This window comes from Nerophis ophidion, linkage group LG04 (assembly GCF_033978795.1).
Source record: "Nerophis ophidion isolate RoL-2023_Sa linkage group LG04, RoL_Noph_v1.0, whole genome shotgun sequence".
NCBI classification, from domain to species: Eukaryota; Metazoa; Chordata; class Actinopteri; order Syngnathiformes; family Syngnathidae; genus Nerophis; species Nerophis ophidion.
This window is the reverse complement of record NC_084614.1, coordinates 16,123,490-16,138,468: the sequence shown is the minus strand read 5'-3', so window position 1 is coordinate 16,138,468 and position 14,979 is coordinate 16,123,490. Positions and strand designations below refer to the sequence as shown.

The 14,979-nt window shown below is 39.1% G+C and overlaps 1 protein-coding gene across 24 annotated transcripts in view; it reads right to left on the bottom strand.

Moving 5' to 3' along the window:
• macf1a (microtubule actin crosslinking factor 1a) overlaps positions 1–14,979 on the bottom strand; it is a 441,796-nt gene that overhangs the window by 204,615 nt on the left and 222,202 nt on the right. For all 24 annotated transcript variants that reach the window (XM_061897243.1, XM_061897250.1, XM_061897255.1 and 21 more), the window contains 11 exons: positions 14,802–14,897; positions 11,674–11,801; positions 7,557–7,650; positions 4,847–5,001; positions 4,496–4,781; positions 4,293–4,421; positions 4,143–4,220; positions 3,870–4,031; positions 2,412–2,516; positions 2,205–2,300; positions 1,987–2,112 (listed from right to left, as the gene is read on the bottom strand). In XM_061897243.1, coding sequence (XP_061753227.1) covers positions 1,987–2,112; positions 2,205–2,300; positions 2,412–2,516; positions 3,870–4,031; positions 4,143–4,220; positions 4,293–4,421; positions 4,496–4,781; positions 4,847–5,001; positions 7,557–7,650; positions 11,674–11,801; positions 14,802–14,897 — 1,455 coding nt within the window. The remainder of the gene's footprint in view (positions 1–1,986; positions 2,113–2,204; positions 2,301–2,411; positions 2,517–3,869; positions 4,032–4,142; positions 4,221–4,292; positions 4,422–4,495; positions 4,782–4,846; positions 5,002–7,556; positions 7,651–11,673; positions 11,802–14,801; positions 14,898–14,979) is intronic.

Here is a 14,979-nt window from a genome sequence, read left to right as displayed (position 1 = left end):
GACACCATATGAAAAAAATAATAACAGAAAGAGATCACGTCCGCAGGAACCTACCACATAGCGCAGGACATACACTATTTGATTATCTACTATGCAGCTCATTTTTATTTGACACTTATTAAAATATCTTGTGTGACATCATGCACAAAAGTGCACTTTATTTGTTAACTGTTGTAGTGGCGTTCTGTACAAAAAGTGCACTTTTTGTTTTGATATGTCATCTTAGTGACATCATGCACAAAAGTGCACTCAAAGCTTGTTTTAAAATGTCTCTGACAATCTTGCACTTTCTGTTTTGAAATGACATGAATGTTTGCGCCACTGCTTAATAACTGTTTAATAAATAGACTTTTAGTTGTGATTTCCCTCTCTGCATGAAAGTTTAAAATGAGCATATATTAATGCAGTATGAAGAAGAATTTTTTAAAGTAGACATCATACTGCTGTGATTATATGCATCAAGTGTTCATTCAAGGCTAAGGCAAAATATGGAGATATATATCGTGTATCATGACATGGCCTAGTAATATCGAGATATTAACAAAAGGCCATATCGCCCAGCCCTAATTCAAGTCTTGGAAAAGGTCAAAATGGGAGATGTCAAAGTTGACTTATGATAAATAGTGTCGCCACGATCGATGAGTCTAACACAGGGTTGTCAAACTCAAATACAGAGTGGGCCAAAATTTTAAACCGAACAAAGCCGCGGGCCAAAGTTGAACAAATTAACATTTTAATAGGGACCCAAACAAGTTTTGCATTGAATATTGAACAAGCAAGGCTTATATAACTTTACAGTGACATGCAAAATTGAGTTTCAGATAATAATAACAATAATTAAAAAATATCAATGGCATATCAAATAAAATTTAAATAAAAATTGAATGCCTCTTTTCTATTTGCAGCCTTCTGAGGTAAATATCAAAATAAACTTTTTCCAAAGGCCAATAAAGTAAAATATTGAAAGTAAAATAACAATAAGGAGTGAATCAAACATTCAAGCCTTGAAGTAGCAAGAGAAAGTGAATGAATAAAACTTTAATTATTGCTCAGTTGGCTACACTGATTTGCTTTAACAACGCTTATACAACCTAATAGTGCGAAATCAACTTTCAAAAAACAACGAAAAAACATCACAGAAGTAACATTTAAATAAAAAAATGTAATGCCTCTTTTGTATTTGCAGCCTTCTGAAGTTAAAATATCAACATTAACTTTTTCCACTAGCTAATAAATTTGACAATAAAATAACAAAAGGCGGTCGGGGTTGGGGGGTGGCGGGGCTTGGTGGTAGCGGGGGTGGATATTGTAGCGTCCCGGAAGAGTTAGTGCTGCAAGGGGTTCCGGGTATTTGTTCTGTTGTGTTCATGTTGTGTTTTGGTGCTGTTGTTCTCCCGAATTGTGTTTGTCATTCTTGTCTGGTCAGGGTTCACAGTGTGGCGCATATTTGTAACACTGTTGAAGTTGTTTATACAGCCACTCTCAGTGTGACCTGTATGGCTGTTGATCAAACATGCATGGCATTCACTTTTGTGTGTGTGTGTGTGTACATCACTTTTGTGTGTGTGTGTGTACAAGCCGCATATACTATGTGACATGCTGTATGTATAGAGGAAAAGCAGACGTAATGACAGATTGTGGAGAACGCTAAAGGCAGTGCCTTTAAGGCACGACCCCAATATTGTTGTCCGGGGAGAAATTCAGGAGAATGGTTGCCCTGGGAAACTTTCGGGAGGGGCACTGAACTTCGGAAGTCTCCCTGGAAAATCAGGAGGGTTGGCAAGTATGAGTATAAGCGATGAATGCGGTGTTACAGCGGCACTGCCGCTGTATAATACCGGCGGGCCAGCTCTAATGTTAATTTGATATTGCCTCAAGGGCCAAATGAAATTATACGACGGGCCACATTTGGCCCGCGGGCCAGAGTTTGACACCCACGGTCTAACACGACTAAAGTGCGGAAGGTTGCTGAAAGAGGCGGAGTACCATTGAGTCCTGCAGCAGGTCCTCCAGTCTGCTCAGCCTGCTGCTCTTGTCACAGGTGTACTGCCTCTTGATGGTCTCCTGCAGCTGACGCAGGTACGACTCGCAGTCCCGGGCATCGCTCATGAACTGCCAGACACAAACAGATGATAGCCGATAAGAAACACTGAGGGTGCTGAGAGTGAACTGCGAATAAAAATAGGCAAAGGTGTGTGTGTCACCTGGAAGTAAACGGTGTTGTCCTTGAGATGTTGCTCCACACACACACACAGCTGGTCCACCCACTGCCACTGTGTCTGCAGGGCGGCGCTGTACGCCTGCAAACATCACATGCAGCGCTCTAAACTTACATCCTCACTATAAAACCACACTTTTCAAAATACAATTTTAAAAAACCCCAAGAAAACTGTGGTGCTTTATCAACTCACCTCCAGCGTCTGCTTGGCGGGATGGTTCTCATGACACAAGCGGTGGGACGTTTCTTGCAGAGAGCGCATCACCTCCTGCTTTTCATCCAGCTCGGATCTCAGCTCCTGTGGACCGAAACAGATTTGTTTGTGTGCGCTTAAAGGCCACTTTATTAGGCACACAATCTAATAAGGTCCAATACAATGTCCAATTACTGGTAATACCTCTAGGAAAAGTTTGTCGTTTGCCATTACAATGCAGTGCATACATTTGCATTACATCACATTAAAAAGGTGCATACTGTGATACACATGGAGCTGCAGTGCAAGGGTATCCAAAATTTCAACCCACAGCTTGTTTTTTTAATTGGACCCCGGCATATAGAAAAAATATATAAACTAGGTGTTTATGAATTGTATTTTTAAATATTACACAAAGCTAAGGTGTGTTAGTTAAAATAGCTTAGCAAATTTCTTACAGAACCCCCCCATTGTTGCAATGTTCTTATATATGTATAAATATAAATATACACATACAGTATATACATACAAATATGAGTAATTATATATATATATATATATATATATATATATATATATATATATATATATATATATATACACACACACACACACACACACACACACACACACGTATACATATAGGCATTTATATATATCTATACAGATGTCTATATGTGTCTACACACACAGATTTATATACAAATACACATATATACATACATACATATATGTATATACATGTGTATATATGTCTATATACATGTACACATGTACACACATACATAAATACATACACACACGCACGCACACACACACACACACGGAAATGCACTTTTTTGCATACATATATGTATAAAAGTGTATATATGTATATATACATACACACATATACATACTTAAATATGTATATACATACACACATTTATACATATGTATATGCATAAATATATATGTGTGCGCACGCACGCACGCACGCACGCACGCACGCACGCACGCACGCACGCACGCACGCACGCGCACACACACACACACACACACACACACACACACACACACACACACACACACACACACACACACACACACACACACACACACACACAGAGAGCAATACTTTTTCATAACATGGTCACTACTCCCTAGTTAGTTTCTCTTCTTATATTCCCATTTTATTGTTATATTTTTATTCTCATTGTTGCTTTTTATTTTCATTGCAATACTTTTCTATTGTTTCTATTTATACCCCCATTATTTACTTTTTTAAATTTTATCTAAATTCTGTACGCAGCTGCTGGAATATTATTTTTCCTAAGGGAACTCTCCTGAAGGAATCAATAAAGTATTATCCATCTATATATATATATATATATATACACATACATCTATTTATATACACCCGCCCCTAGTGTGAGTGGTTTGTTTGTGTTTCCCTGTCTGCACCCCACTCCCACTCACGCTGTACAATTCCCGCTTGGCGGACATGTTGGTGTTGTTGTGACTCCAGTCGAAGGCGATCTCCTTCTCCTCGCGGTCATTGAGCCAGATCAGCTCCTCGGTGCAGTGCGACACGAAGGCGTGCAGGCTCTCCAGGCTCCGCAGGCGCCAGGACGAGTGTTCCTACGGCGACAGAGCACAACAGTAGCGTCAGCGCCCGAACCAAAAACATCCCCTTTCTCACAGTTTCTTGTCTGACGTGTGTGTGCGGGTGCAGAGCTGTGTGCTGCTCACTAGTAGCTTGCAGTACTGATGCTCCAGCTTGGCCAGGGTCTCACAGTAGTTGCTCTTGAAATTGGGGGAGACTTTAGCCTAGAACAGGACGACATTGCAAGTGAGCACTGGAATCTTTGTGTCCTGCTTGTCATAAGGTGTCCTGTGCACCTCATAGCTGCGTGCTTCCTGCAGGCAGCTCATCAGCTCCTCCACTGCAGTGTGCACACTGTTGTGTTCCTGCAGGTTGTTCTCCACTGATGGAAGGTCTGCTCCCCACTCGGCCCCCTCCAAAAGCTCCTAAAGGACAGACAAGTTCAAAGAAAGCTCCTAATTCTTCTCCAGGACCACTTGAGTTGGTGTGGATCTCCAACCTGCGTCTCCTCCACCCATCCCAGCAACTCGTAGATGAATCTCAAGCTGCCCTCGTCCTCTGATGACGACATGGCCACAAGCTGGGAGCGCGCCATCGGACGTCGCAAGAGCGCGGCGCCCGCCGCCCCCAGCAAGGTCTGACCCAGCGAGAACCCGGGAGCTGCAGCCCGCTGGCTGGGCAGCTCTGTGGTCGTGTTCCCCAGGGACTGCGAGAAGTGACCTTTCCTGTAGAGGCTGGAACACTGAAGTCTGAGCGAGACCAGCTCCTCTTGAAGGCACGACGCCCTGGAAAGGACCCTCGTGTCACCACTACCTCCGCCAAGGAAATGGAATTTGCCGTGCCGACCCACCTGAAGGCCAGCTGATCCACTTGGTAGTACTTCTCATCACGGAGGACTTTGAGCTCTTGTTGGAGTTGTCCCATGAGAGACTCGCAGTCCTGCAGGTAACAGGCCAGCTCGCTCTCACACTGCACCGCCTCGCCGCTCTCCGCCCGTGACATATCCTGGCAGCACAGCATGCATGTTAGTACTCTTTGATTGATTGATTGAGACTTTTATTAGTAGATTGCACAGTACAGTACATATTCCGTACAATTGACCACTAAATGGTAACACCCGAATAAGTTTTTCAACTTCTGTAAGTCAGGGTCCACGTTGATCAATAAAGCAGCTGCAGTGAATCAGTTGAAAGTAAAAGTGTAACTGTGCACGACAATCACGGTTCAGTACTTCGCTTTTAAGGGGTTTTGATGAGATTGGGCGACTTGCTCGATGTATGAACCATGTTGGAGAACCAATTCCGCTGTAACATAGTGCAGACGAGTGTAACAAGTTTGAAGAGCGTGAATTATTTTATTTGCGCCTCTTATTATTGAAATGCAGCATTCATAGTTCCAGCTTGTTGTGACGTTCCTCGTCTCAGCTGAACAATGGCGGCTCAATGCTTTCATCTTATGCGCTTCTCTTTGTTGACGTGTTTTATCGGGTTACCAAACCAAAGACTTTAATCACGGGAGAAAGATATGTTTTCAAACCCTGGCTTCTACTTGGTAGGGCTGGGCGATATGGCCTTTTAATAATATCTCAATATTTTTAGGCCATGTCACGATACACGATATATATCTCCATATTTTGCCTTAGCCTTGAATGAACACTTGATGCATATAATCACAGCAGTATGATGATTCTATGTGTCTACTTTAAAACATTATTCTTCATACTGCATTAATATATGCTCATTTTAAACTTTCATGCAGAGAGGGATATCACAACTAAGTCAATTGACCAAAAGTGTCAACAAACATTCATGTCATTTCCAAAACAGAAAGTGCAAGATTGTCAGAGACATTTTAAAACAAGCTATGAGTGCACTTTTGTGCATGATGTCACTAAGATGACATATCAAAACAACACTAAATTAAAGTGCACTTTTTGTACAGAACGCCACAACAATAGTTAAAAACAAATAAAGTTCACTTTTGTGCATGATGTCACACAAGATATTTCAATAAGTGTCAAATAAAAAGGAGCTGCATAATAGGAAATCAAAGTGTATGTCCTTCGCTATGTGGTAGGTTCCTGCGGACGTTATCGCCTTCTGTTGTTGACTAGTTGTTTCATACAGTTGATACGGAAATGGTTGCCTCTGCATTTTGTTGGCGTGGCACCAAACGGAGATGTTGACATGCAGAGTTTCAAGCACTCTTCATTCTCTAGCATGGGGGTCGGCGAGCCGCATGCGGCCCTTTAGCGCCGCCCTAGCGGCTCTCTGGAGCTTTTTCAAAAATGTATGAAAAAATGTAAAAAGATGAGAGAAAAAATATATATTTTTTGTTTTAATATAGTTTCTGTAGGAGGACAAACATGACACAAACCCCCCTAATTGTTAAAAAGGACACTGCTTCTATTAAACATGCTTCACTGATTCGAGTATTTGGCGAGCACCGTTTCATCCTACTAATTTTGGCGGTCCTTGAACTCACCGTAGTTTGTTGACATGTATAACTTTCTCCGACTTTCTAAGACGTGTTTTATGCCACTTCTTTTTCCGTCTCATTTTGTCCACCAAACTTTTAGTGTTGTGCGTGAATGCACAAAGGTGAGTTTTGTTGATGTTATTGACTTGTGTGGAGTGCTAATCAGGCATATTTGGTCACTGCTAGCAAATCGATGCTAACAAGCTACTTAGGCTAGCTGTATGTACATGTTGCATCATTACGCCTCATTTGTAGCTATATTTGAGCTCATTTGGTTTCCTTTAAGTCCTCTTAATTCAATTTATATCTCATGACACACTACCTGTATGTAATATGGCTTTTATTTTATTGCGGCTCCAGACATATTTGTTTTTGTATTTTACGTCCTATATGGCGCTTTCAACATTTTAGGTTGCCGACCCCTGCTCTAGCGGGGGACTTTTCAAGTGATGCTACATATTAGCAGTAATGCTACTTTTTGTAACAACGCTTTTGCCCCACACTTGACAAATTACGGTTGCTTCTCCGACATATTCCCGCTTCAAGCCAAACCACCGCCAGACGATGGACCCCCTCTGTTTTTCTTGGGAATGAATTCTTCCTTCATTTGTTACCAGATTTGCACCTTCTTTCTCTCGTAACACCCCTCGCACCACAGATAACGTTACCCATGCCGCTACCTCTCTGCCCCGCGAGGGCGTACACGTATGTGACGTATGTAAGAAGGTGCGCTTGTTTTATATCACTGTGAGAAGGAGAGCAAACAACGAGTGAGAAATGCCAAGTGTAATGCCCGCAGCTAAAAGCAACTGCGTGAGTATACTCGAATATCACGATATAGTCATTTTCTATATCGCACAGAGACAAACCCGCGATATATCGAGTATATCGATATATCGCCAAGCCCTACTACCATGAGCCATGACTCCCAATCGCCAAGGGCTGCGGCAAATCTACACTTCCTGTCCCCTCACTGTTAATGTGGGCCGTGTGGGAATGCTGTTAGCCTCTGTACGCAACCAAAAAGGCACATTACAAATACATGTACAGTTACAGACCTCATTAAAAATGTGAGCACTTACAGCTTGTAGTGTGTTCTTTGCCAGGGTCAGTTTCTCCTCACAGTCGACAGCAAGGTTCTGGAACTTATTAGCTCGATGGAGCAGCAGCTCCAATCTGAAACACAAAGATTTCGTTAGCATTTTATTTAGCAAGGAGTTTGTATGGAGGTTAATTTAAGTCTTTATTTTGAAAGTTTTTTTAACAATGAATTTATGTAACCAAATTGTTTGCGTTCAAAATTTGTCAACTGAATTTATTTATTTATTTTACACCAAATTATACTGACAATTTTAGTTAAAAATATTTGATAACAAAATGCTTGTTTAAAAATTATATGATTTATAATTCAGTGTATAAAATTCAGCGTTTATAAATGATGTGCTTTAAAAATTTGTGTCAAAATTTCAGTGCTGAAAAATTTGCTGCTTACAACAGGACCCACTTCCGTGAAAAATTTCTATTTTCTTTTTTTTTTATTGCTTCAATATTAATGTACCCAAAGTGGGTGTAGCGTTTTGAAGCAGCAAATTTTTCTGCACTAACTTTTTATACACTGGATTTTAAAACACTGAATTTATATACACACAATTAATTAATACAGATTTTTTTTTCACTGAATTTGTCAGCATAATTTGAAATTTGCATAGAGGGTAATCTGTGACTTTATTTTGTAAACTGAATTTTTTTTTACATCATATTATGCTGACAATTTTAGGGGGGAAAAATTGGTAGCAAAATGTTTGTTCAAAAATTCAGTGTTTTATAATTCAGTGTACAAAAATTCAGTGTTTAAAAATGATGTGCTTTAAAATTCAGTGCAGAAAAATTTGCTGCTTAAAAACGCAAGACCCACGTCCGGTAAAATTTTATTTGATTTTTTTATTTTTTTATTCCTTCAATATTAATGTACCCAAAGTGGGTGTAGCGTTTTGAAGCAGCAAATTTTTCTGCACTAAATTTTTAAACACTGGATTTTAAAACACTGAATTTTTATACACACACTTATTTGATACAAATTGTTTTCACTGAATTCGTCAGCATAACTTGAAATTTGCATGGAAGGTATGCTGACAACAAGTACAGTGGGAAAAAAAACAGTAGCAAAATGGTTGTTTAAAAATTCAGTGTTTTACTATTCAGTGTGTAAAAATGTATTGTTTAAAAATGATGTGCTTTGAAATTCTGTGTCAAAAATTCAGTGCAGAAAAATGTGTTGCTTAAAAACGCAAAACCCACTTGCGGTAAATTTTCTATTTTGTAGCATTTTGAGGCAGCAAAATTTACTGCACTAAAATTTTTTACAGACTACGTTTTAAAATACTGAATTTATATAAACACACATTTTGCAACAAATTTTTTTTCACTGAATTTGTTGGCGTAATTTGAAATTTGTATGGTGGGTAATTTGTGACTATTTTGTGAACTGAATTTTTTACATCAAATTATGCTGACAATTTTAGGGGAGAAAAAGGTAGCAAAATGCTTGTTCAAAAATTCAGTGTTTTATAATTCAGTGTTTAAAAATGTGCTTTAAAATTCTGTTCAAAAATTCAGTGCAGAAAAATCTGCTGCTTAAAAACGCTACACCCACGTCCAGTGAATTAAAAAAAAAACAATTTTATTCCTTCAATATTAATGTACCCAAAGTGGGCGTAGCGTTTTGAAGCAGCAAATTTTTCTGCGCAAAATTTTTAAACACTGGATTTTAAAACACTGAATTTTTATACACACACTTATTTGATACTCATTTTTTTACACTGAATTCGTCAGCATAATTTGAAATTTGCATGGAGGGTAATTTGTGACTTTATTTTGTACACTGAATTTTTTTTTTACATCATATTATGCTGACAATTTTAAGGGGAAAAAATTGGTAGCAAAATAGTTGTTCAAAAATTCAGTGTTTTATAATTCAGTGTACAAAAATTCAGTGTTTGAAAATGATGTGCTTTAAAATTCAGTGCAGAAAAATTTGCTGCTTAAATACGCAAGACCCACGTCCGATAAAAATTTTCTTATTTTATTGCTTCGATATCAATGTACCCAAAGTGGGTGTAGCATTTTGAAGCAGCAAATATTTTGGCACTAAATTTTTATACACTGGATTTTAAAACACTGAATTTTTATACACACACTTATTTTATACTAATTTTTTTCACTGAATTCGTCAGCATAATTTGAAATTTGCATCGAGGGTATCTGTGACTTTATTTTGTAAACTGAATTTTTTTTTACATCAAATTATGCTGACAAGTACAGTGAAAAAAAAATAGTAGCAAAATGGTTGTTTAAAAATTCAGTGTTTTATTATTCAGTGTGCAAAAATGTATTGTTTAAAAATGATGTGCTTTGAAATTCTGTGTCAAAAATTCAGTGCAGAAAAATGTGTTGCTTAAAAACGCAAAACCCACTTGCGGTAAATTGTATATTTTTTAGCATTTTGAAGCAGCAAAATTTAAGGCATTAAAATTTTTTACAGACTACGTTTTAAAACACTGAATTTATATACACGCACATTTTGCCACAAATTTTTTTTTCACTGAATTTGTCGGCATAATTTGAAATTTGTATGGAGGGTAGTAATTTGTGACTTTATTTTGTGAACTGAATTTTTTACATCAAATTATGCTGACAATTTTAGGGGGGAAAAAGGTAGCAAAATTTGCTGCTTAAAAATGCAAGACCCATGTTCCGTAAAAAAAAAATTCTTTTTTTTTTTTTTTTATTGCTTTAATATCAATGTACCCAGCACATTTTTCTGCACAAAATTTTTATACACTGGATTTTACCACACTGAATTTGTATACACACACTTAATTGATACCAATTTTTTTTACTGAATTCGTCAGTATAATTTGACATTTGTATGGAGAGTAATTTGGGACTTTATTTTGTGAACTGAATTTTTTTACATCAAATTATGCTGACAAGTACAGTGGGAGAAAAAATATTAGCAAAATGGTTGTTTAAAAATTCAGGGTTTTACGATTCAGTGTGCAAAAATGTATTGTTTAAAAATGATGTGCTTTGAAATTCTGTGTCAAAAATTCAATGCAGAAAAATTTGTTGCTTAAAAACCCAAAACCCACTTGCAGTAAATTTTCTCTTTTTTAGCATTTTGAAGCAGCAACATTTACTGCACTAGAATTTTTTACAGACTACGTTTTAAAATACTGAATTTATACAAACACACATTTTGCACCAAATTTTTTTTTCACTGAATTTGTCGGCATAATTTGAGATTTGTATGGTGGGTAATTTGTGACTTTATTTTGTGAACTGAATTTTTTTACATCAAATTATGCTGACAATTTTAGGGGGAAAAAAGGTATTAAAATGCTTGTTCAAAAATGTGGTGTTTTATAATTCAGTGTTTAAAAATGATGTGCTTTAAAATTCTTTGTCAAAATTTCAGTGCAGAAAAATCTGCTGCTTAAAAACCAAGACCCACGTCCGGTAATTTTTTTTAATTTTTTTTATTCCTTCAACATTAATGTACCCAAAGTGGGTGGAGCGTTTTGAAGCAGCAAATTTTTCTGCTCTAAATTTTTAAACACTGGATTTTAAAACACTGAATTTTTATACACACACTTATTTGATACTAATTTTTTTCACTGAATTCATCAACATAATTTGAAATTTGCATGGAGGCTAATCTGTGACTTTATTTTGTAAACGGAATTTTTTTTTGCATCAAATGATGCTGACAACAAGAACAGTGAAAAAAAATAGTAGTAAAATGGTTGTTTAAAAATTCTGGGTTTTATAATTTAGTGTGCAAAAATGTAGTGTTTAAAAATGATGTGCTCTAAAATAATGTGTCAAAAATTCAGTGCAGAAAAACGTGTTGCTTAAAAACAAAAAAAAACACTTCCGGTAAATTTTCTATTTTGTATCGTTTTGAAGCAGAACGTTTTTCTGCACTAAAATTTTGTACAAACTGAATTTTAAAACGCTGGATTTATATACAAGCACATTTTGCCCCAAAATGTATTTTCATTGAATTCGTCAGCATAATTTGAAAATTCACATGCAAGAAAATCTTGTCAAATAAATTCAGTCCCAAAAAAAAGAAGCTTTTGCAATAAAGACTCAAATTAACCTGCGTACTTCATGTGTGTGTGTGTGTGTGTGTACCTGTCCACAGCGGGCTGGAGAGCCTTCTCCCTCTCCAACATCTCCAGGATGAGTTTACCCCACTCCTCGTCCAGGTCATTAGGATGGAGGCCCTGAGGAAGCTTGATACGTCCAAACTCCACCCACACCTAGTTACACACAAAAATGAGTGCATGGTGAGCGCAACACACACTCCATGTTCTTTGGGCGGCATAACTCGGTTGGTAGAGTGGCCGCGCCAGCAACTTGAGGATTCCAGTTTCGATTCCCGCTTCCGCCATCCTAATCACTTCTGCTGTGTCCTTGGGCAAGACACTTTACCCACCTTCTCCAAGTGCCACCCACAATGCTTTAAATGTCACTTAGATACTGGGTTTCACGATGTAAAAGCGGTTTAAGTCGTTAGAGAAAAACGCTAAATAAATATAATTCACTTCACTTCATGTGTGAAGTGATAACAGTCATTCCAAAAATGCTCTTTCATCTCATCTTACATAACAGTGTTAAGAGTCCAGTCCATAGTGGCTCTAACATAATAGTGAGAGTCCGGTCCATAGTGGATCTAACATAATAGTGAGAGTCCGGTCCATAGTGGAGCTAACATAATAGTGAGAGTCCGGTCCATAGTGGATCTAACATAATAGTGAGAGTCCGGTCCATAGTGGATCTAACATAATAGTGAGAGTCCGGTCCATAGTGGAGCTAACATAATAGTGAGAGTCCGGTCCATAGTGGATCTAACATAATAGTGAGAGTCCGGTCCATAGTGGATCTAACATAATAGTGAGAGTCCGGTCCATAGTGGATCTAACATAATAGTGAGAGTCCGGTCAAAAGTAGATCGAACATAACAGCGAGAGTCCGGTCCATAGTGGATCTATCATAATAGCGAGAGTCCAGTCCATAGTGGATCTAACATAATAGCGAGAGTCCAGTCCATAGTGGATCTAACATAATAGCGAGAGTCCGGTCCATAGTGGAGCTAACATAATAGCGAGAGTCCAGTCCATAGTGGATCTAACATAATAGCGAGAGTCCAGTACATAGTGGATCTAACATAATAGTGTGAGAGTCCGGTCCATAGTGGATCTAACATAATAGTGAGAGTCCGGTCCATAGTGGATCTAACATAATAGTGAGAGTCTGGTCCATAGTGGATCTAACATAATAGTGAGAGTCCGGTCCATAGTGGATCTAACATAATAGTGTGAGAGTCCAGCCCATAGTGGATCTAACATAATAGTGAGAGTCTGGTCCATAGTGAATCTAACATAATAGTGTGAGAGTCCAGTCCATAGAGGAGCTATCATAATAGTGAGAGTCTGGTCCATAGTGGTTTTAACATAATAGTGTGAGAGTCCAGTCCATAGTGGATCTAACATAATAGTGTGAGTCCGGTCCATAGTGGATCTAACATAATAGTGAGAGTCCGGTCCATAGTGGATCTAACAGAATAGTGAGAGTCCGGTCCATAGTGGATCTAACATAATAGTGAGAGTCCAGTCCATAGTGGATCTAACATAATAGCGAGAGTCCAGTCAATAGTGGATCTAACATAATAGCGAGAGTCCAGTCCATAGTGGATCTAACATAATAGCGAGAGTCCGGTCCATAGTGGATCTAACATAATAGTGAGAGTCCGGTCCATAGTGGATCTAACATAATAGTGAGAGTCCGGTCCATAGTGGATCTAACATAATAGCGAGAGTCCAATCCATAGTGGATCCAACATAATAGTGAGAGTCCGGTCCATAGTGGATCTAACATAATAGCGAGAGTCCGGTCCATAGTGGATCTAACATAATAGCGAGAGTCCAGTCCATAGTGGATCTAACATAATAGTGAGAGTCCAGTCCATAGTGGATCTAACATAATAGCGAGAGTCGAGTCCATAGTGGATCTAACATAATAGTGTGAGAGTCCAGTCCATAGTTGATCTAACATAATAGTGAGAGAGTCCAGTCCATAGTGGGTCTAACATAATAGTGAGAGTCCAGTCCATAGTGGAGCCAGCAGAAGACCATCCCGAGCGGAGACAGGTCAGCAGCGCAGAGACGTCCCCAACCAATGCACAGACGAGCGGTACACCCCAGGTCCCGACTTTGGACAGCCAGCGCATCATCCGTGGCCACCGAACCTGTGCCCACCCCCTCCACGAAGTAGAGGGGGGCAGAGCAGAAGAGGAACGGCAGATCAACTGGTCCAAAAGGGGGGTCTATTTAACCCCGGGTCCCGACTTTGGACAGCCAGCGCTTCATCCGTGGCCACAGAACCTGCGCCCCCCCCCCCACGAAGGAGAGGGGGGCAGAGCAGAAGAGAAACGGCAGATCAACTGATCTAAAAGGAGGGTCTATTTAAAGCAGCGGACCCCAACCTTTTTGTAGCTGCGGACCAGTCAACGCTTGATAATTTGTCCTGCGGCCCGGTGGCGGGGGGTTAAATTATTTATATATATTTTTTGGTCATGAAAAAGGGAGGTTTTTTGGGTTGGTGCACTAATTGTAAGTGTACTGTATTTCCTTGAATTGCCGCAGGACATCTAGTATGTGCCTGCCTTGAATTATTGCTGGGTCAAACTCGCTTCGCAAAATAATTAGCGCATGCTTAGTATTACCGCCTGATCAAACTCGTGACGTCACGAGTGACACTTCCACTGTCATCATTTTCAAAATGGAGGTGGCTGATTTCAATACCGGTAATTTGAAATCGCATAAAGGGAAGAAGATTCAGAGCTATTCAGTAGGATTTAAGGTCCAAGCTTACATCACACTCACATTTTTACTGCATGCCTTTGGTAAGTGCCGGAGTGAGAAGAGGTTTTAAAACAATTAGCGCATGCTTACTTTTACCGCATGCCTTTGGTAAGCGCAGAAGTGAGAAGAGGTTTTAAATTAATTAACGCCCCGGCGGCAATTCAAGGAAATACGGTATCATGTGTTTTTTATGTTGATTTAATAAAAATAATAATAATAATAATGATTTTTAAATTTAGAAAATTAATAAAACATTCTTCTGTGGCCCGGTGGTTGGGGACCATTGATTTAAAGGCTAGAGCATACAAATGAGTATTAAGATGGGACTGAAATGCTTCTACTGAGGTAGCATCTCTAACTGTTACCGGGAGGGCATTCCAGACTACTGGGGCGTACCTCAAGAAGTTTGTAGAGGTGTTCCACGTGACCTTTCTCCACCTCCTTGGCGGGGATCTCCGTCTCCTTGAAATGGACGTACTCGTTGTAAAGTGCCTGAAGGCGGAGGGAGACAAAGCTGAAACCCGCTACATGTCATTCAACAACATTTACCGTCATCTCCTCCCCCTTCCTTTCT